The sequence below is a fragment of the Crinia signifera genome, chromosome 2 (assembly GCF_055691185.1).
Source record: "Crinia signifera chromosome 2, ASM5569118v1, whole genome shotgun sequence".
Lineage (NCBI taxonomy): Eukaryota > Metazoa > Chordata > Amphibia > Anura > Myobatrachidae > Crinia > Crinia signifera.
The window spans coordinates 66,244,032-66,266,912 of NC_139218.1; the positions used below are offsets into that span (position 1 = coordinate 66,244,032).

General features: G+C 45.7%; 2 protein-coding genes across 2 annotated transcripts in view; one reads left to right on the forward strand and one right to left on the reverse strand.

Moving 5' to 3' along the window:
• Positions 1–22,881, forward strand: part of LRRC75A (leucine rich repeat containing 75A) — a 277,225-nt gene that overhangs the window by 196,832 nt on the left and 57,512 nt on the right. The window lies entirely within an intron of this gene.
• On the reverse strand, positions 9,298–11,083 carry LOC146059283 (uncharacterized). The gene is made up of 2 exons (XM_083171394.1): positions 9,601–11,083; positions 9,298–9,564 (listed from the first exon to the last, which is right to left on the reverse strand). Exon 1 carries the CDS (start codon positions 11,081–11,083, stop codon positions 9,791–9,793), a length of 1,293 nt encoding a protein of 430 aa, XP_083027520.1. The 3' UTR covers positions 9,298–9,564; positions 9,601–9,790.

Consider the following 22,881-nt stretch of genomic DNA (forward strand, 5'->3'; position numbering starts at 1 on the left):
AGCGAGAATGAAACCCCCTATGACTACTGTATTTATTTAATATTCCTAGTACTTGGGTTTTACACTTATAAGTGGAAATTACTTACAATTAGGCATCTAAAAGAAAGCAGTAATTGTGGTTCTACATAATATTAAAATGTGAGGCTTCAATACTTATTCAAAAAGCACACTCCAGTTTCTTATTGCAACATAAAGCAATGTGACATTGAAAATAAATTATATTTAGGTTTCAGGGCTTTGAAGTAAAAATATCAAAGAGAATAAAATTCCAGTGTTGGATCTGTCATTCAGTAAAATCAGAGAATCAGAGAAGGGTCAAAATATTTGTAACTGTGTGTGTCTTGAAAGATGCCGTGGTTTTTATTTTTATTTTATTTGTTATGTATTTCTTGTAGCATTTATGTTAACATGAAAATATATCTATTTCCACAAATTCTTGCTATTGTGGATGAATGCTTAAAGATCTAGTTGATTATAGAAAAACATGCATGGGTCATAAACTGCTGAAGGACATAGGTTAATTATGCCCCACTGAGGAACTGCAGGCTCTGACCTCTTCAGTGCAGGCATAAGAGGTCAGCTGTGCAATGAAAATGGAAGTAAAGGGTTGATCAAGGTCAGACGCAAACCAGCTACAATAAAACTCTGATTAAAAGATTGAGATTAAAAACTAAAGCAAGTAGGAAAATGTGCAAAAATATGCATGTAAAGTATGTACCTACGTACGTGCGTACTTACATACGTACATATGGGATACAGTCATTGGGTAACCATCAAGTAGGTCGACAAGCATTAAGTCAACATGACTTTAGGTCGACATGGTTTAGGTTGACAGGGCTATTAGGTCGACAGGGTTAGGTCAACAGGGTTATGAGGTTGACAGTCAAAAGGTTGACATGTTTTTTTTTACTGTTTTTTTGAGCCGATAGGCAGTATTTCATGCCCTACCATCCTCTATTGTCTGGCGGGAGAATAAAATAATGTGCCGAGCATAGGGAGGCCCCGTGCCTGAAGCATGGCCAGTGCAGCGAGCCATGCGAGGGGACGCGGTGGTATGTTTCGGTGTCCATGTCGACACAACATGTACTGACAGGCGGTATTTCATGCCCTACCATCCGCCTACGTTGTCCGGACCATGCCTTGGAAATGCTCTGTGACCGCACCCCCCACCGATCGGTTGCTGCCATGGCACCCCTTCACAGCATTGCCGCACCATCACTACTTAAACTAAGGTTGCGATGTCACTGCAGTTTAAGTGCTTACACAGGCATAGATTTCCAAAAATCTGTGATTTTCACCAATTTTGCAATTCCAAATTAGGGCCAATGCTTAATGTTTAATGAACAATGGACCAATATTTTGTTCCTTCCTTCATTACACTGCACAGTGCCACATACGAGATCATCTAATGGGTCTTAACCCTTTCTTAACTAGGGTGACCAACTCATCCCTTTAATCCGGGACACATATTAATTACACAGGTTCTGTGGCTGGCTTTCACCTGGTTTTAAACTGCCACACCTCAAGACTCCATTTCACCTGGTTTTAAACTGCCACAGAACCCGTGTAATTAATATGTGTCCCGGATTAAAGGGATGAGTTGGCCACCCTAGGCTTAACATCCCTAGCACTAGTAGCAGATTAAATGGTGAGCCACTTTAAAATAGAACATTTACATCGTTCAACATTCAATGTAGACCATTTTTGAATTACAATTAACTTAAACATTTAAACCAAACTGTTTAAATTGCAAAGAAAAAATTTGGACTGCAAATAGGTTAAAACACAGCCAGCCAGAGGATCTCATATGCAAACTGAAGTAACTGGGCATCTTGATAAAACCAAGTTGCACTGCAGGTGCGGCATATTTAATATGTGTAGAGAGATTAAGATTTGGTTGGAGTGTGTCCAAGCTGAAACCTAAATTGCTTTGTAAAAATAAAGCTTTCTGGCATGTCTATGCTACATGGAAAGAAGCAGCCACTTTTTACCCACATGCAAAATCAAAGATATCTACACAATACTGTAACTTGCTCTTTTTACTTTATTCCCAAATCAAAATCAGCCCCCCGGGCAGTAAATACTCTACTGCATTGGTTCCCACACTTTCGTGAATCACAGCACCCTAAAGTATTAGCATTTTTTCACAGCACCCATAAGATAAAAGTTTTGTTTATTGATAAATTTTGAAAAAGAAAAAAAAAGTATTTAGTAGAGTATGTTAACTGTACCTACCTGTCATCCTTAGGGCCAGTTGTGTAGTGGTGTACATTTGTGCTTCTGATCAGGGCAGCCGAGAGGGGGAGGGAGTGGGTACTAATTACCCGGGCCCAGGCTTGCCAGAGGGGTCGTAGGACGCGTACCGCCGCCCCTCGTGGGCTCGCTGCGCTCGCCACGCTTCGGGTTCACGTTGATCGTGGGGTGGCGTTAACAATTGTGGGGGCCATTTCACAACTCCACACCGACGTGGATAGTGGGGGTATGAAAAGGTCGTAGGACGCGTACCGCCGCCCCTCGTGGGCTCGCTGCGCTCGCCACGCTTCGGGTTCACGTTGATCGTGGGGTGGCGTTAACAATTGTGGGGGCCATTTCACACTTCAGGGTGCCTATTTGGCCTCTGTGGGCCATTTAACATTGTTTCCTATGGAAAAATCGGGTCAATTGAGGCATTGAACAGGAAAATCGGGTCAATTGAGACATTTAACATTGTTCCCTATGGGAAATCGCGGGCATCGCCTTGGTCGCGTCGCACCTGATTTTTTAGTGCATTCAATGCCCGCGATGGCCGCGATGGGCGCCCTTCTAAGTAAAGAGTACCATTTTTTTTTTCCTCTGGCTTTGCTTAGGGTCACATGAGGGTCAGTATGTTCATGATGCCATATTTTCAGGCTATAGCAGCAATTTATTTTTCTGTCTCCACCTGTACAGCAGATTCTGTGGACAGTGGGCGTATTTTGAAGGGGGCCTAGATCAGCAGCTCCATTGTTTATCCAGCCATGACCAGTACAGACTGCCCTCAGTCAAAGCTCTGCTCAGCATTCACCCTAACACCCCCTAAAACCTGGCCAGTATCCAACTGGCCCACTTCATGTTGGTTTCATCCAAAACAGTGCTGGGGTTTCTGAATGCATAACCACACAAACAGACAGACCAATTAGTTTTATTTATAAGATTCTCCAAGCCTGATTCTATTTCTTTCTATTCTTATTGTATTTTGTTGTAGCGTAGTTATTTCTACTTATCAGGGACACACTTTGTAATTATTGTTTATATACTTTTTTAATTATTGTTTATTAACCCTGATAATTATAGTTTCTTATGGCCATTAATTGTGGTAATGAGAAATAATGGAACAAAATCATATGTTAAAATAGGAGCCCATCTTGTAGACCTGTAAATTAAAGTTTGGCAGGTGCTATTGCGATCCAAATAGACCACAGTCCAAATAGACTGCAAATACCCATCATGCATTTGGGGAATGCTTACAGTTTAGGCATGGTCATCCAAAGTCCCATCATGCCTTGCCACAGATTTGCTATTAGGGAATGCTAAAACTATGGCAAGGCATGCTAAAACTATGGCATGCTAAAACTATGGCAACTATGGCAAGGCATGCTGGGAAGTTTAGTTTCACACTACTCTAGCATGTATTAAAAGGGGCATGGAAACTAGTGATTCAAAAGTAATTATGCCTCTGTACAAATCATTGGTTAGACCGCACCTCGAATACGTACAATTCTGGGCCCCACAGGACATCATAGAATTAGAAAAAATCCAAAGAAGAGCAACTAAGCTTATTAGGGGAATGGAGACTTTAAGCTACGAGGAGAAATTAAACAAGCTGGGACTATTTACACTAGAGAAGAGACGTTTAAGGGGGGACATGCTCAACATGTACAAATATATCAGGGGCCAATATAAGGAACTGTCAAGCACCCTTTTTTCTGCTAGACAGGAATCTAGGACAAGAGTTTAGATTAGAAGAAAAAAGATTTTGTTCATCTAGAAGAAAAAATTTCTTTACAGTCAGAACAGTCAAACTTTTGAACTCTCTTCCTGGAAAAGTGGTGTCGGCAGACACTATAAATACGTTCAAAATAAGGTTGGATAAACATTTATTGGTTAAAAACATCCACAGGTATGAATAAGTAACAATCTGTCTTTAAAATATCAGAACATAATATACAACAAGGGATTAGCTACTATACACATAGGTTGAACTAGATGGATGCAAGTCTTTATTCAGCCTCACCTACTATGTAACTATGTAACAGCTGGAGGGCCATAGTTTGGCCATACCAGGTTTAGGGTATCCCTTAAAAGCACCCTTTTTCGGTGGCTTTTCCATAAATTTTGTTTAGTAAATATGCCTCTAAATGATTATCAGTTTATTTTTATAACATTGTCAATAAAATTAATTTTCAAAGGGATAATGACCTTGCTACCTATACAGTTTAGGTGCTGGAAGGTCTTATTCAATTTTACAAATGTCCATTTTTTTACTCAGATTTGCCTGAGAGGCACTCCCAAGTCTCCCAAGTCACTGTTGATGCTTCCAGTCTCCTTACCCTCTTTAATTAAAATACAGCAAATGATTATGGTTCTCACACGTTACTGTTGCCTGTAGATACGATACAGTACATACAGTATAATAAATATAATGCATTCACCAGCTGCATGTTGCCTGGATCCTCACATCAGCAGTTGTGTTGTACTCATTTGTTATACATTGTAGCTCATTTGTATTTATCATATTGTTGTGTATTAGGACATTCCCAGCATTCCATGTCAGTGAGTGAATCTTGATGCTCTTGTTGTGTAACCATATATCATGGACAATATATTATTTTATATCATAGCACAGCATGCAGAGGAGTAGCTAGGTTACATGGTCCCCGGAGAAAGGGTATATTTTGCAGCACTCCAGGGCGGCAGACAGTGGGCGGGTGGCAGGCAGAGCACGGCTCCGGCACCCTGTGAAATTTCAGCACCCGGAGCTGGTTCTCCGCCCTCGCTACGCCCCTGACAGCATGTCAGCATTAGAAAGCCATTGCCATATATAAACTTGGAACCAAAGAGCAATGACCCCCTTGCCACTGTCTCTGTCATGGTCAGAACTGGATTAATGACTGTAGAGGCCTCAGACTGAAAAGCTTCGCACCGGGCCGTAAGGGTTATGCGGAACCTTACATTGCCCACAGACTGTACGTTTTGTCCTTGATGCATGTTGTACTAGAGCACATCATATCTAGTTCAAATCGCATGCGATACACTAAAACATCCTTCAATTTGAAGTAGATGTGATGCAATCTAGTACAAAACGTACTGCATGCATGTAATTATTTGACTGGTGTGTGGGCACCTTTATGCTTGTGTAGGCCAACTTGTTATACTTTAGGAATGTATGTACAGATGGGGCAGGTCCCATCTTGGCAGGGGATGGCGACGCCAGCCGTCATCCCCCGCCAGCGCCATCTGCATAACGAGAAGGGGACGCGCGCGTATGAGAGGCGCGCGCGTCCCCTTCCGACGGGGCTTCCAGCCACTCCCCCGGGTCACTGCCGGCTTGTCGGCGGTAACCCGGGGTCCCCGACGCCTGCCCGCACCCCCCCCCCCTAACCCTGTCCGTCTCCCTGAGGCGGAGACGGACAGGGTTCCCGTCGCCCCGCTACCGGAGATGGTGAGGCAGGCCGCTGGCGGATCGCCAGCGCTGACGTTCTGGCGATTCGCCAGCAAGGAAGAGGCCTGCCCCATCTGTATTTTGTATTATACCACTTTCAGACCACCCAACATGAGGTGCAGTCTGAAAGGGCTACCTTGGGTTGAGCAACACGGGTGTTCAACCCTGGTAATGCCCAGGGTTGAACACAGCTCTGACTCCTGTCAAGTGCAGTGTGAAGCGACCCGGGGAGGCAGCACTGTCAGCTCCAAGTGCTGCCTCCTCCCAAGCCCCCGGTGATGCGCCGCCGCTAAGCTCCCCCCGTGTGACGTCCCCGTCGCGGCAATAAGCCAGGTCGGACGCGTGTCTTTCAGACTGCAAATGCCTTATCGCTCCAGAGATGGGACTCGTGTCCTAATCCCGGGTGAGACCCGGCATTTGCAGTCTGAAAACGGTAATACTGTCATTGAATATTGTGCTTGATCTTTCTTTTTTTTGTTCTTTTGAATGTACACTCATTTGGAGGCATTACTCACTATTATTTTATGTTTTATAACATGTTTTTTTTTTACTCTATACTGTAAGTATTGCTTCTTTCTAACCTACAATAGGATTTATGGAGAGGAATTTATGTTTCTAGATTTTTGTTTCCTTGAAAAGTAATAATAAAACTGTCAAGAAAAAAATAAAAAATAGGATTTTGGGTACCTACCGGTAAATCCTTTTCTCGTAGTCCATATGGGATACTGGGCTTCACTACTATGGGGATTGAGACCTCCGCAGGAGAGACAGGCACATAAAAGAACTTTCAGTGTGGGTGCACTGGCTCCTCCCCTCAATCTCCCTCCACTAGTCAGTTAATGCAAAAACTGTGCCGAAGGAGAGCATGTGAGGAGTATGTGATAATGTATTGTGGTGAGATTCATCCAGCACACCCAACCGAACAACAACATATAAAAGAGGTGAATCCTAACAACTTAAGAGGACACCTGTAACTAGAAAACAAATCTATAGACATATCTATCCTATAGAAAACCAAGGCAATAAGCCTAACAATGAAATAGTATCTGACAGCAGAAAAACCGCACCGAGGTGGGCTCCCAGTATCCCATATGGACTACGAGAAAAGGATTTACCGGTAGGTACCCAAAATCCTATTTTCTCTACCGTCCAATGGGATACTGGGCTTCACTACTATGGGGAGGTCCCAAAGCTACCAGAACGGGCGGGAACGTGCGGATTCTGCTGTAGAACCGCATTCCCGAACTGGGAATCCTCCCTGGCCAGGGTGTCAAACTTGTAGAACTTCACAAATGTGTGTTGCCCTGACCAAGTTGCGGCCCTGCAGAGCTGCATTGCCGACACCCCTCGAGCAGCCGCCCAAGAGGTACCTACAGACCTGGTTGAATGAGCCTTTACTGAGAAAGGAAGCGATAAACCAGCTGATGCATAAGCCTGTTGGATAGTACATCTTATCCATCTGGCAATGGTACGCGTTGAAGCAGGTAAACCCTTCTTCTGCGCATCATAAAGCACAAACAGGCTGTCCGTCTTACGGATCCTAGCTGTGCGCTTGACATACCCCTTAAGGGTGAGGACCACATCCAAGGTATCTGGTATATCAGGGTGTGTCGCGCTAGAAGGAACCACAATAGGTTGGTTTAGGTGGAAACCTGACACCACCTTTGGAAGGAATTGTGGTCTAGTCCTGAGTTCCGCCCTATCGTTGTGGAACACAAGGTAAGGGCTCCTACAAGATAAGGCCCCTAGCTCGGACACCCTCCTGGCCGAAGCTAGAGCCAGCAGAACAACTGTCTTCCACGTGAGGTGTCGCAGCTCAGACTCCTCCAGTGGAACAAACCGGGCTGATTTCAAGAAAGTAAGAACCACTTCCAAATCCCATGGTGCAGTGGGAGGCACAAAGGGGGGCTGAATCCTGAGAACCCCCTGTAAGAAGGTCTGCACTTCCGGCAAGGCCGCAATCTTTTTCTGGAAAAACACAGACAGTGCGGAGATTTGGACCTTTAAGGAACCCAATCTGAGTCCCTTATCCAAACCAGCCTGAAGGAAACGTAGCAGGCTGTTTAATCGAAAACTGGCCGGAGGCAAGCCATTCTTCTCGCACCAGGCAATATATCTTCGCCATATTACATGATAATGAGAAGCCGTCACCGGCTTCCTGGCTTTGATCATTGTAGTGACGACCGAGGGATGGAGACCCTTTTGGACTAAGATCTGCCGCTCAACCTCCAGGCCGTTAAACGTAGCCGCTGTAAGTCCTGGAAGACGAACGGGCCCTGGAGGAGCAGGTCTTTTCTTAGGGGCAGACGCCACGGGTCTTCCACTAGCATGGCCTGAATGTCCCCGTACCAGGCCCTTCTTGGCCAATCTGGTGCCACCAGTATTGCCTCCGTCCCCTGATGCCGGAGCCGCTTTAGCACCCGAGCCAACAATGGGAGAGGTGGGAACAAGTACACCAATTGGAAATCCCAAGTCCAGGTGAGAGCGTCCACCGCTATGGCCCCTGGGTCTCTGGTCCGTGCACAGTACTTTGCTACCTTGTGGTTCAAACGTGAAGCCATCAGGTCGATCTGAGGGAGCCCCCACAGATCCACTATGACATTGAACACTTGCGTGTGAAGGCCCCACTCTCCCGGGTGAAGATCGTGGCGACTCAGGAAGTCTGCCTCCCAATTGTCGACCCCCGGGATAAAAATGGCAGACAGGGCCAGGACATTCTGTTCCGCCCAAGACAGAATCTTTGACGCTTCTCTCATGCAAGGCATGCTCTTGGTACCACCCTGCCGATTTATGTAGGCCACAGTGGTGGCATTGTCCGACTGGACCTGGATCGCCTTGCCCTGTAACAATGGAGCTGCCTGTAACAGGGCATAGTAAACCGCCCTCAACTCCAGCTTGTTGATATGAAGGCCCGACTCCAGTGGGGACCATCGACCCTGTAGGCGGACTCCCTGTGTCACAGCTCCCCAGCCCCTCAGGCTGGCGTCCGTGGTTACCAGAATCCAGTCCTGGATTTGGAACCGTCTGCCTGCCAACAGATTGGATGAATCTAGCCACCACTGTAGCGAGATCCTGGTTCTTGTTGCAAGGCCAATCCTTCTGCGCATCTGCAGGGGGGAGCCGGACCATTTTGTCAGGATGTCCAATTGAAAAGTCCTGGAATGGAAGCGGCCAAATTGTATTGCTTCGAATGAAGCCACCATCTTGCCTAGAAGCCGGAGGCAAAGATGGATCTGTACCAGAGGTGACTGTAAGACCTCCCTGACCAGCTGTTGTATTGCAGTGACCTTTTCCATCGGCAGAAAGACCTTTTGTTCCGATGTATCCAGGATCATGCCCAAGAAAACCATCCTCTGGGCCGGAACCAGCGATGATTTGGGCATGTTCAGGATCCACCCGTGGTCTCTTAGAACCTGTATGGACAGATTTAGAGCACTGCTTAAAGCCTCCGCCGACCCTGCCTTTATTAGCAGGTCGTCCAGGTATGGCACTACATTGACCCTTCGGATCCTGAGTAGTGACATCATTTCCGCCATTACCTTTGTGAAAACCCGCGGGGCTGTCGACAGGCCGAAGGGCAACGCCCGGAATAGGTAATGGTCGTTCCCCAAGGCAAACCTGAGATAGATTTGGTGTGGGGGCCAAATAGGAATGTGTAGATAGGCGTCTTTGACGTCTATAGAGGCCAAGAACTCCCCTTTCTCCAGACTGGCGATCACAGAGCGCAAGGACTCCATCCTGAACTTGAACACACGCAGGAAGGGGTTCAGTGACTTTAGATTCAGGATGGGCCTTACTGAGCCGTCTGGCTTCGGGACCAGGAATAAGTTGGAATAATATCCCTGGCCCTGCTCCGTGTCTGGCACCGGTACAATTACCTGAGACTGAAGCAGCCTGGTAATGGCCCCCTGAAGGAGCACCTGATCTTCCTGGGATGCTGGGAGTGCCGACCTGAAGTATCGTCTGGGAGGAGGTTTGTCGAATTCCAGCCTGTAACCTAGAGAAATGAGACCTCTGGCCCAGGAATCCAGACCCGATGCGTCCCACACCTGGCTGAAATGCAACAATCGCGCTCCCACCGCGAGAGAGTCTCGTGGCGGGAAAACCCCGTCATGCTGCAGGCTTAGAGGAAGCCGCGGCATTTGGACGGTCCTGGGTGTTGGAGGAGCTAGGCTTCCTAAACTTGCCTCTCGTGCCCCTGCTGGCATTGGAGGCGCCCCTGGCCTTGGGGCGAAACCTGTTCCCACGAAAGGACTGCTGGGAAGCACCTGTGAAGGTACGCTTTGCAGCCGTGGGAGCTGATGGAAGGAAGGTAGATTTTCCTGCCGTGGCTTTGGAAATCCAACCGTCTAATTCACTCCCAAACAGCCATTCTCCTGTAAAGGGAATACCCTCCACACTTTTCTTTGAGTCTACGTCTGCAGACCACTGACGTAGCCACAAGGCCCGTCTGGCTGAAACTGCCATGGCTGAATTGCGCGCGTTTATTGCGCCCAATTCCTTTTGCGCCTCGCACAGGATCTTAGCGGTATCCTGAATGTGACGCAGACTGTCACCTATCTGGGCCACAGTCATGTCACCCAACAACCCTTCCTGAATCTGGGTTGACCATGTATGAATTGCCTTAGCCATCCAGCAGCTGGCTAAAACTGGGCGCTGAGATGCCCCACTAGCCGTATATATGGACTTGAGGGTAGCTTCCAGCCTCCTATCCGCCCCATCCTTAAGGGTGGATACCCCTGGGACTGGTAGCAACACCTTTTTAGAAAGGCGGGAAACAGAGGAGTCCACTACCGGTGGCTCCTCCCATTTCTTTCTGCCCAAAGGTTCAAAAGGATATGCATTTGTGAACCGTTTTGAAAGAGTAAACCTCTTATCAGGGTTTTGCCATGCAGCCCTGAAAGCAGTTTCTAACTCTGCCTGCTCAGGGAAGTACACTGGCTGTTTCTTCTGAGTCATGAAGAAAGGATCTCCTTCTGTGGATGCCTCTACTGGGAGATCTAAAACATCCCTAATGGCCCTGATAAGGGGCTCGGGACCATGCACTGCCGCCTCAGGAGCTGGTTCCTGCAGACCCTGCTCCTCACCCTCCTCCAATATGTCCTCATCGTCCTCATCTGTGTCAGGATCCATCGCAGTAGCTTGCCTCTTTTGAGGCTGTGCGGGAGGAGGAGGTACATTTTGGGTATGAAGAATATCCACCCTGGCAGCTAACATGGACAATTCCCTCTGAACCCTCTGCGTTTGCTGAGTGTTAGTGGAAAGCTGTGAAGCCACAGAATCCAACAAGGTCTTTATGTTGGAGGCCCACGCAGGCTCCTGCTCGTCTGCCTGCGGCGGCCCCACAAGCTGTGGGGGTACCCCACTGATCTGGGTGTCAGCACTACTGGGCTGTGGTGACATACAAGCCTCACAAGTAACCTGGGACTGTGACTTTGGCACAAACTTGGTGCTACACACCATACAAGTGAACTTTTTCACCATGATGAGATAGTACTACAATGTCTGCAGTACAACACAACCCCCACGCAGTCACACACGTGCACACACCACACTGCTGGATGTGAAAAAACAGACTATGTGTTTGTTTTATGCTGTGCTGTAACTAATCAGTGGGGAATAAACAGAGCAATTGGGGAGCCAAGTGCACCCTTAACCTGAACTCACAGATCTGGGTGAGCTGGTAACGCTAAACACAGTGATATGAACAACACAGTGTCTGAATCAGCCAGATAGCGCAGCAGCGCTAAAAAGCTATAAAAAACCTGCTGTCTCTGCCGTGCTGCAAGTACCCGGATCCACCACGCCAGTGAGGAGCCCTCTGTAATGGAGTCTGGCAGCGTGTGAAGAAGCAGGAAGTGACAGCGCGCGCCCAGCAGAGCTTGGTCCCGCTCTGAGTGAAGCCCCGCCCCCTGTACACGGAGCTGGCGCTTCTATATATTTATACTGACATTAGGTGTAAATATCTATATATATATATGTATCATACATTTTAACCTGAGGGGTGTCCCTGGTGGTCCAGCGGCAGCACCCCTATGCCAGTTACCAGACGCGGTGTTCACGCAGTCCCTGCTGGAGGGCCGCCATTACTAGCCGTCGTCTTGCCGCACCAGAAATGGCTGCGGGGACCCCTTGTGGGACCCCCAGCCTGTACTCACCACTGAAGTCTTCTGACCTGTCAGGGGTGTGCGGCGGCTAGGGGACTTGCTCGCCACAGCGCAATGCTGTGCGGTGACAAGTCCCACGCAGGACCTGAAATGTCCTGTAGCAGGGTCAGCTCTGCACCTGAAGAGGTCGGGGACTGACCCTTCCCCTGACACCCACGAAGCAGGACAGCTGTGTGGTCACCACAGCGCCCCAAAATAACAAACTTGAAAATAAATGTAGAAAAACTCTGGAGCATCCAGAAGCACTGCCTCTCCTGAGGCACATTTTTCAAAACTGACTAGTGGAGGGAGATTGAGGGGAGGAGCCAGTGCACCCACACTGAAAGTTCTTTTATGTGCCTGTCTCTCCTGCGGAGGTCTCAATCCCCATAGTAGTGAAGCCCAGTATCCCATTGGACGGTAGAGAAATATTCTGTTTCTTAAAAGTCTAGAAATGAAATCTGTTTCATCGTATTGCATTTTGCAAATGTGTAAGTTTCTTTGCTGTGTAATAATCTACAAGTCTATTTCCTCTGTAGGCTTTACATCTCTTTCTTTCCAGACTCCCTCACGTGGGGTTGCTATAATGTCCCTGTAATCAGCAACACTTAATAAATGCACATATTCTATGACTGATTAAACCATGTGAAATCAGATATGAAGTCAGCCAGCCACAGAATCCATGTAATTCATAGGTGTCCTTGATTAAAGGGATATTCTAGCAACCCTACCTCCATGGATTTATCTAAAAAAAATCTCATATGAGCCTGATCTCTTTCCTGTATATTTTTTAAAGATGGGTCCTTGAGTCCAGGGTGGCCCAACATGACACCTTGCACAGGGAATGGACTTCACTGATGCTAGTAACGCTATCTTTTGGGATATCTTTGTGGGATTAAGATAGTGTTAAGGTCCATACACACTGGGCAATTTCGCCCAGCATGTATGGACAGCAATGATGTGAAAATGGATGGCCTTACAATCGCTCAGTGCATACAGACTTAACGATATTTCCCCTGGCCAACGATTTTAACAGGTGGTGAACAGCTTTCAACAGCAGGACGCTATGGAAAGTTGTCCTCCCTGTTGCTCATCTGCTGGTAATACCAGCAGGTGAGTGGTGCCCACTGGCTATGATGTGGGACCACGCATCAATGCTTATCGCTCATCTCCCGGCCATACACAATGGGCAGTTTTGAGCTGAAAGTAGCTCATAACACCCAAAGTGAGCTGCTTCCAGCTCAAAATTACCCAATGTGTATGGGCTTTAGAGCATGGGTGAAAGTGAGGGGGGATAGGGTGGAACTGGTGACACAGGGCATGGAGCTGCTTAGGGACATGGACAGTGAGCTGCTGGAGTGACAGAGACAGATGTGTATAAGCAGAACAACTGTGGGCATTATGTGTATAAGGGGCACTACTGTGTGATTCAATATGAATCAAGGGCACTACATGTAGTGTAATGTGTATATGCTTGGGCTACTGTGTGTTGTCATTTTAATTGGAGTTACTATTGTGTGACCACACCCCTTCCTTGTAGAACCATTATCCCTTTATTGGAGGTACAGGTGGAGCGCCTCTCATTTAGCTCCAGCCCTTGCCAGATCCCCTCTGCTGGCGAGAGCTGGCTGAGAAGCTCTCCATCTGACAGGGACACGCAACACGTGTCACATGCGTCCTCGTCTCTCAGTGGTGGGCAGCAGAATCCCTGCCGGTCTCCACTTCAGGTAGACGGGCAGGGTTAGGGGGGGGTGCGTGGGGCTGCGTGGCACAGATGTGGGAGTGGCAGAGGGCGGCGGTGGACTCGGACAGAACGGGGGTGTGCGAGCATCTCGTGCGTGCATGCCCCCTTCTGTCTAATGGCAGGTACTGTCAATTGGCGATAGAATTCCCAGGACCTGGTCAAATGAGAGGCGCTCCATCTGTAGGGCATAAATTCCCCAGCACTGGTCTAGGCTCTGCCTAATGTGTGTGGGGGTGGAGTGTGTGTGTGGTGGGCGGGGGAGGGGGGTTAGGGGAAGGACAGTACTTTACAGTACAGTAAATAAATAACACAGATTGAGTACAGGTAACAAATAGAACCACAATTCAAGACACACTACAGCTTAGATGTAAGCCTACTACTAGAGGCTGGTGGTCATAAATAGAGATGAGCCTTTACCAGCTTTAGAGTGTGCAGGCAAATTTGGTCGCTGAGTAGGAGAGAGCTGTAAGTGAGATATGAGAAGAGGCTTTGACAATCATAGGGAAGAGGGTCCTGCTCTGAGGAGCTAACAATCTAGTGGAATAGAGCAACAGACAGATGAGATGAGGTGCAAGCAAGCAGGAGGTGGCCTGGTGGCAGGATATAAGTAATATAGGGATGGTCAAGGCAAGCGGCTTGGGGTTGGAGGAGCAGCCTCAGGACTAGGTTATGCAGCGGAAGGGTATGCTTCGATGAATAGGTGGGTTTTCAGTGCCTGTTTGAAGCTTTGCAAGGTTAGGGACAGTCTAATGGAACGATGGAGCATCTAATCCTGCTTCTTGGTGGCTGGAGCCCCTTGATAGAGGTAGTCCCTAAGCTGCTGTCTTTCCATCCTTCCCTTAAGTGCAACCCTGGTCTTACTAAACCCATTCATTTATGTCTTCTTTAATACATAATTTAAATTCTGCTGCCCTCTTGGTTACATCATCACCATGGAAACATGTATCAAAAGTACCATATTGGACAAACTGTCTAGTTAACTGGATTTAACATGCTCACTCAGTTCCAAAGTTCTCCAAGTTAGTATCATGATTATTCAGCGACAATATGATGTGGTTGCAAATAGTTTCTTCATCTGTCCGTAAAGTGGTCTTAAAGGAACAGTAATACGTGATTTCTACGCTCAGATCATCACAGTTCTTAACAATTCTATTGTGCTAAATAAATAATTAATGTAATTATTAATGTGTTTAATAAACACAGAATTATTATAGGTATGTAAGACTACTGTTATATGTAAATAGAGTTCATGACAGAATACTGCCAATTTTGTGATGTTTAAAATTAAGTTGGCAGCCTATCACAACCCTCCCTAATTGTATTCAAGAAAAACGCAAAAGAACTAAAATGGGATCATCGGAAAGAGCATTACAGCTTGTGTACTTAATTTCCCAAGGGATAACTATGGTTCCTGAAATAATTGGATTCTTTGTGGTTACTGATACGTTTTATCTAAAACAATTTGATTTAATATTTAGAGAGGTTGTTCAAAAAAGTAAAAAACATGTAAGAATTTTAGATTTTTTTCTTTGTGAGATGGCACAAAAGGTCCGTTTCGCTGTCCCAGGGCAGAGCAGCAACTAAGGGAACCTGAATACAAAAATATATAAAATAATTCTAAAATTAAAATTTCTAGCAGGAGAAAGTGCCCAACGTTGTTATCAAGCTGCAGAGAATCTGCTTCAAGAATAAAAGCTTAATCTTATCAGCAGTGAACCATCAATTTGAATTGCTACTAGAATACTTGAATTAAGTCGGTCTTTTTTTTTTCCATGGCTCGAGATTTGCAGCTTACTTCTGTAAATTATTTTCCAGTAGTTCAAATAAAGAAAAATGCAAATAAAGGAAATTAATTTTTTTTTTATTCAGGTTTCTTTACATAGTACTCACTTGAATTATAATTTTTTTGCCAGTATTTCTGAGGCACAGTCTGTATTAACCCTTTTAACAGCGAGCATTGAGCTAAATATTTCCATTAGACTGTTCAGAACCAGTTTCTTGTTATATGGTGTTTTGTCCTGAACTGGCTGCCCGAAGGTAGTGAATGACTGTATAATTTATGTCTTCCATCATTGTGGATCAGTAATCCACACAGCACACTGCTCTGTAATAACATATAAAATGTGCATTATTCATTGGAGCACTCTGCAGCATCTTGGAAATATCGCAGCTAGTTTGCAAGCATCTGCCAAATTATACTGATCAGTCTATGAGCATAAATTACAGACAGAAGGGTAAACCACAAGCCAGAACCGGAGTTTCCCTTCGGAGTATTTAATACCAGATGGTTTCAATAGCAGAACGTGCTCTTTACAATAAAAAACACTTAAGGCGATTGGTGGAAACATGGTACTGCCAACCTGACTGTTCTTCTGGAAGCTCTTTTGAGTTTTCTCGTCCCATGCTCAGCTCTGGTGCATTCTGGGAAGTGTTTTAATTCCATTACTGGCAGGTTCCTGATCCTTGAAATAAACAACATTTTATAAACCTTAACGTTTTACCCTCTGGATTTCACTTTTTCGTGATGTCATCTACATGAACTCAAAAATTGCACTTAGATTAGGGCCCAAAGGACATGCATTATCTGTACCATAGAGATATTGGCCAAAAACATTTACCGCTGTAAGCCCACTAGTTTATTAGGGTTACTGTGCAGTATAAAGGCCACAAAATGCCTTTTGGAATGATTGCTGTGCAAAGTTTTCATACAGAGACATTTCACTTGGTAAGTGAAAGGGTTTTGTATTGTAAAAAAAAGTCAGACAGCAGTTTTGCTTTTGCAGTCCATACTGTTGTAGCCCAGATAACAATGGTGTATTTAACCGTCTCTCTTGTCTGTTGAAATCTCATCCCATTGGAGCTGAGTTACACACAAGTCACACACAATGCCAATGTACACGTACAATGATGCTTTACCATTTTTGAACCCTTCAGAATTTTCTATATTTCTGATGAAATTTGGCCTAAAAGTACTCCAGATTTTCACACAAATCCTAAAATTAGATAAAGAGAACCAAATCAAGCAAATGAGATAAAAAAATTAGACATGCTCACTTTTTTTATTGAGGAAACGGATCCAATATCTCAGAGTAATACCATGAGTAATACCCGAGAGTCAGGTAAAGCATTCTTGAGAGGTGCTGGATGGGCATTGCTGGCTAAAAGAATGTTATTATGATCGGTGAGGTCAGAAATCTGGCCTCATTTTCATAATGGTTATATTCATTTATTTATTTACAGTTTCTTATATAGCGCAGCAGATTCCATTGCGCTTTACAATTGTAAACAGAGATAAAACAAACTGGGTAACAACAGACAGACTTGGAGGTAGGAGGGCCCTGCTTCAAGCTTACAATCTATAGGGAAATAGGAGGGAAACACAAGCTGTTGATTTTATATAGTGTGGCGAGCGCAGCGAGCCACTAAACCCGAAGCGTGGCAAGCCCCACGAGGGCACGCTTAATACCAAGTTACAAGTCCAGAAGAAAAGCTATATAATACACAAATGCCTCAGAGGGTTATGCATGTGGAACTTAAATATGATATCAATTGCTCATTATAATGAAGATGTTTGTAAAAAGTAGACCTCTATCTTGAACAAGTGTTCATTTGATTTACCACTTTTAGGTAACAAAGAATCCAAAAAGTAAATGGAGATTGCAAAGAACAATGCCTTTGAAGCAATGCATCCATCGCCACATACAGATAAACACTGTGATTAAAACAACAACCTAAAAATCAGATGGAAACATGCAAAAATGATTTCATAAAATTCAAGAGTGACAAATGCAAAGAGTTGAAACGAACACAAACGAGTCTACTGTTGGCTAACTGGGGATTACTCTTAAAATGACAGACACCCATTATTTAGACTTACACTTAGGATAACTTAGAAGAAGCTTGACACATCCGATGAGACCGGCACAATCAAGAGTGAAAGGGCCCACCGTGGTCAGTCCAGCAATGCGGTCCCTTCCCTTTAGTAGTATGCATGGTAGCTAAACATTTGGGTTCAATTGTAAATGTTTAACTTGTCCAATAGACATTTGTACCCAAAAGAACTATCAGTTTTACAGAGTTCGAAAAAGAAGGAAGGTAGGCAGCGCTCTCAATGATATACACAACCAAGTGAATCAATAAAAATGTTTTAATACACATTTATAAAATAAAAATAAGTGAATAAATTGATAAAAAGCATTTTCAGGAACATGTGCAATTCAATGGTTGGACCTGATAAGTGTGGATATACCTGCACTGAACCAAGGCAGCAGTCCCAATCTGGTGGAGTCCAAACGGCAATAAGTTGCTGTAGGTATGTGCTGCTGAGGGGAGGGCGACTGTACCACTCTTCCCTCGACTTTAGAGTGTTTTTTCACCCCCACCCTAAACATTTTGGGGGCATGGCCTAATTGTGAGAGGTAAAAACGCCTCTAACAGTTTACCGGGGCCCAGCATACCTCCCGGCGGCCCTGGGATTGTCATAATCATAACATAATTCCTAATGCACTTTCACCTTCCATCACTGTGAGGAGCACTGCTACCCTATTCACAGAGCCGGATAATAACAAGCTCAGGGGCAGATTTATTAAGCCCGGTGAAGTGATAAAGTGTCTGGTATTTTATCACTGGCGAATCAGCTCCTACTTGTCATTTTTCAAACCAAGCCTGGGTACTTATGTAATATCTGGGCTCCTGTTTTTCTTATGAGACCGCGTCCCCTCCCGGGGCTCGCTGCGCTCGCCACGCTTCGGGCACGGTGGCTCGTTGCGCTCGCCACACTATATAAAATCAACTCCATGCGTAGTTGGATAGTAGGGGTATGAAAAAATGGGATGCATTTAACATTGGAGCCCAGATAATACATAAGTACCCAAGCCTGTAACTTCACAGTTAGGAGCTAATTGGCTGGTGATAAAGTTCCAGCCACATTATCACTTCACCAAGCTTAATAAATCTCAGTGTGAGAAATAAAATTACAGGTTTTAAATGTTATCCTGATTGTGTGTGGTGCACTAAGAAGTTCTGCACACTTCATTTAAATAAAAAAATAAAATTAAGAAAAAAATCATCTCCCCCAAAGAGCTTGACATCTAAACATGAAAAATGTGCTTTAGCAATCCACCATTGTTCTTAGTAATACAGAAATGGGTTTGTAGTTTTCTGTTGTTGTCTTCCAGCCATTTAAAAAAAAATCCAGTCAGCTGGTTCCATTTATCAAGGTATCCCAGATGTAAAACTGTAAGACAACAGCAAATACAGGAACTCAGCAAAAAAGCCTCCTTTAGAGAACAACAAAATGTATTTTTTTTTTTTGATAAATTAAATGTTGCCTTAGTTTTACCACAGGGACCTACGATATGGCGAAATTCGTTCACAGCTGAGCTGCTGCTGAGAACTTAGAAACTGAAGCCATAAATGCTAAATAAGACGGCTGCTCACCCCACCCCAGCTGTACTGTAATGTGTTCCAGCTAGTGGCTTAAGAGCACCAGACTACTTAATAGGGCTCTTCTAACTGATGAGACACCTCAGTGTTACTGTTCTCAGGAGAAATGAAGCTTTTAATAAAGAATCTTCATACACACCTGAAAAGCCTTTTTATACATAATAATTCCCACTCAGTTGGGTTATTGGTAGGGACCAGTGCAAAATCTCCTCTGCTGCCCAGTGTATATAATGCAGATGTGCAATAGTGTGTTTGCGATCAGGATGGGGGTCATTACTGTAGGGGTATATATGGAATCATCATGGATGGCATAAAGCATTTGGTAGTACATTAATATTCAAATTGGTTCAGACCTACTGAAATTGAGTCTAAAAGTATAAAGGCCCCCATACACTATGCGATTTTGGGACGATTTCATCCGATTTCGGCACTTTGTGCCGATAATCGGGTGAAATCGGCCCAAAATCGTAGGTGTGTGATGTCTGATCCGATCCGATGCGCGGTCCCGTGCGCATCGGACCGGATCAGGGAGGTCGGACGGTCTGTACATACGATCACGTCCGACCTCCCTGTATGCGTATGCCTGCCTCCTGACAGGCATATGCATGCAGACACCGGGGGAGCAGCGGGTCCCTGAGCGCCGGCGAGTGCTGCTGACTGACCTGGCCAGGCAGTGTACTTGCACATAGCAGCAGCGGGGACGGGCAGCGCAGTGGCGGCTATTATATTTTTAAAATACTTGTCAAATGACCGGCCGCTCTCTGATTGGCTGAGAGCTCTCCGGCCAATCAGAGAGCGGCCGGTCATTTGACAAATATTTTAAAAATCTAATAGCCGCCACTACGCGTCCCGTCCCCGCTGCTGCTATGTGTAAGTAAGTACACTGCCCGGCCAGGTCAGCAGCGCTCACCGCACCCGCCCCCCGCCCCCATCACCGCTGGCCGCCGCTGCCACCACCGCTGGCCGCCGCTGCCGGCCCCCACCACCGCCGCCGCTGCCCGCCCCCACTACTGCCGCTGCCCGCCCCCACTACTCCTCACCGCCCTGCAGCTCCCCGGGTTTTTTTTTACATGGGATAAATCGCATGCGATTTATCCCATGTAAAAAATGGCACATAAAGTGCCAAATTGTATGTGAGCCTCCCGGGGAGCTGCCGGGCGGCTCGCAGGTAAATTGGGTCCGACTTGTCCCTAGGACAAGTCGGCCTAATGTATGGGGCCTAATGCACAGAGACACCCTGTGTGCAAATACACCTACCTCCTACTTGCAGACACCCAGTTCACCCATTGCAGAGATCACTCCCAACTTGCAGAGACAAGGAATGGCCTCTGTGGGGTCCATTCAACACAGTGCGCAGTGAATAGTACTGGGATGGAGCCCCCTATTCTAATCAGCGCACTGCCAAGTTGGAGAATGGCGGTACGCGCAGGTGCCTATAGTGAGTACTGGAATTTTCCGTTTTAAGTGCACCGTGGCTTAAAACAGCATCACCGCGCTAGTTTTGTCGGATTTCTGCTTGCACCCCAGAATCCACATCAGAGTTAGCTGATTAGAATAACCCCCTCCCGATGCTATTCGCTGCACACCCTATTGAATCGCCCTCAGTGTTTTTTCCCAACATTGCTGTTTTTTCTAGTATTAGGGCGGGATGTATTAATATACATCGCCGCCGCGATGCCAGCGCATATTTACTAACATATGCGGCTGGCATCGCGGTGCGGTGACGGAGGCCCCTGTAATACCTGTAATGTGGTGTGCGGGGGGGGGGATCTCCGTCACCTCCCTGCCACCTCCTGCTCCCCTCATGCCGGGGACAGCTAAGCAGGCTGTCCAAGCGCCTCCTCCTCCACCCTGCAGCCGGCTGTGTTGCTAGGGGGAGGAGGGGTTTACCTTCCGGGTCCAGGAGAATCTGGACTAAGGTAAGCCAGAGGGAGGGGGAGAGGGGGGGGTCGGCGGGTTTGTGGCAGACGGCGAAAAGAAGCCCATAGACTTCTATAGGGTATCGCCACCCAATGGTGGCGATTCCCTACTATGCGGTATCGTGACGGCGGGGTTTTAGTACATAGGAAAATGCGGTAAAATGGAGGTTTTACCGCATTTTCCCCTTAGTACATCCCGTCCTTAATGTTTTGGCTCTGAGCATGTGCAGAGGAACTAGATTCTGCTACCATGCATGCACAGTACTAAAAAGCAATGATTTTTATTTTATTGGTAGTACCCATTGATGGTAAAGAATCCATCAATGATTAGTAATCATCCCTAATTTCCATTTCCCAACGTCACTTTTTCTAGGGATGTATACTCTTCTGCACTGTGCACTCAGGTCTAGAAGCATCATTGGGATCATACAGTAGTTGCTTAAAGTTTTATGGGCAGGTTGTATTGCCATTGTTTAGTACAGTAACAGTATATATACCGACTACAGTCACAAAGGTGACCTCACACATTGGAATAACTTGGAAAGTGTATTTGTTAGTTATTTTGCTGAATTTCACTGTTCGGATTGAAGATAATAAAATGATAATTCAATACATAAACTTTGCTATGATAATTATACTAATAATAATTATTTGTTATTGCAGAACTTTGGTTACATATAGCATGTAAATGTGGCCGTTTCTCTGCAAATTCAGCAGCTTGCAGAATATGATGTCTAGAGACCGTGCTGAAATACATGTACAGTAGATATTTTTGCTATTTCTAAGCAGACCACAAATACGGATGCTGCAGCTTGATAGATTGCTTAGTCATGTGTGTGATATAATAAAAAGTGACAGATATTTGTGTATTGAATTAACCTCTATTTGTGGGTTGTTGGAAAATAAGCTCAGCTAAATTCCAGTTGTCATAGAACAGATGACCAAGAAAGACAAAGAGAGTTGAATAGAAAATCTGAATAGCGAATTATGCACATTACTTCTCTTGTACACCTGGAGAAATGCGTCAGCAGCTAAACCTCATTTCTGGTGTTGCACCGCCAGTGACTGATGTGGATGGAAAACCAGTCCAGCCGGCTTCTTCCTAAAGTCCACTACCATTTCCATAGTTTTGAGTGGGTTGAGCTCTAGCTTGTTGCAGCTGCAGCAGAGAGGATTACCATGAATGATGATTAAGTTCATTGTAGTCACCTGGTTACAGTTTGGCAAAAAAGAAGAGAACATTCTATGTATATAGTGTTCATTCTAGCACCACCAATTTTGAAAACCCATGCAGTTCTTCTTTCCTGCCTGGGGTCATAGGTGCCGATTCTGTGGGTGCTCAAGGGCCCGAGCACCCATGGAAATTGATGAGCACCCACAGGCCCGAGTCCCGCTGCTGGGCGGCCATATTAACTGGCTAATTAACTGTAGCACCCACATTGCCGACCCACCACCTGGGAGACAGTATGCCGGGAAGAGTGTTTTCTGTCCGTGGAGTATCTACACTGTGGGGGCATTGGCATTTATGTATGTGGAACTCTGTTGCCATAATTTGAATATTGGAGACAACTGTGCTCCATAATATAAATTGGTATTATTTTGTGGCCACACCCTTTCCCCATGAAGCCACTCCTCTATATTTTTGGCTTGAGCACCCACCAGCAAAAACATAAATCGGCACCTATGCCTGGGGTGTCGCTGTCTTCTGGGGTGTTTCTAGCACAGGTCTTGTTTGCATATCAGTGCTGATATACAGACCACATTGTGCTAGAAGCACTACAGCAGACATACCAGGCAGGGAAGAGGAACTGCATGGGTTTTCAAAGTTGGCGGGTGCTAGAATAAACACTATGTATATATCCATGTATGTAAAAGATATACCACTGTTGAGTGTGTGGTCGTGCTCTGATATATGCACACCATATTTTAGAGCACGACCACACACCA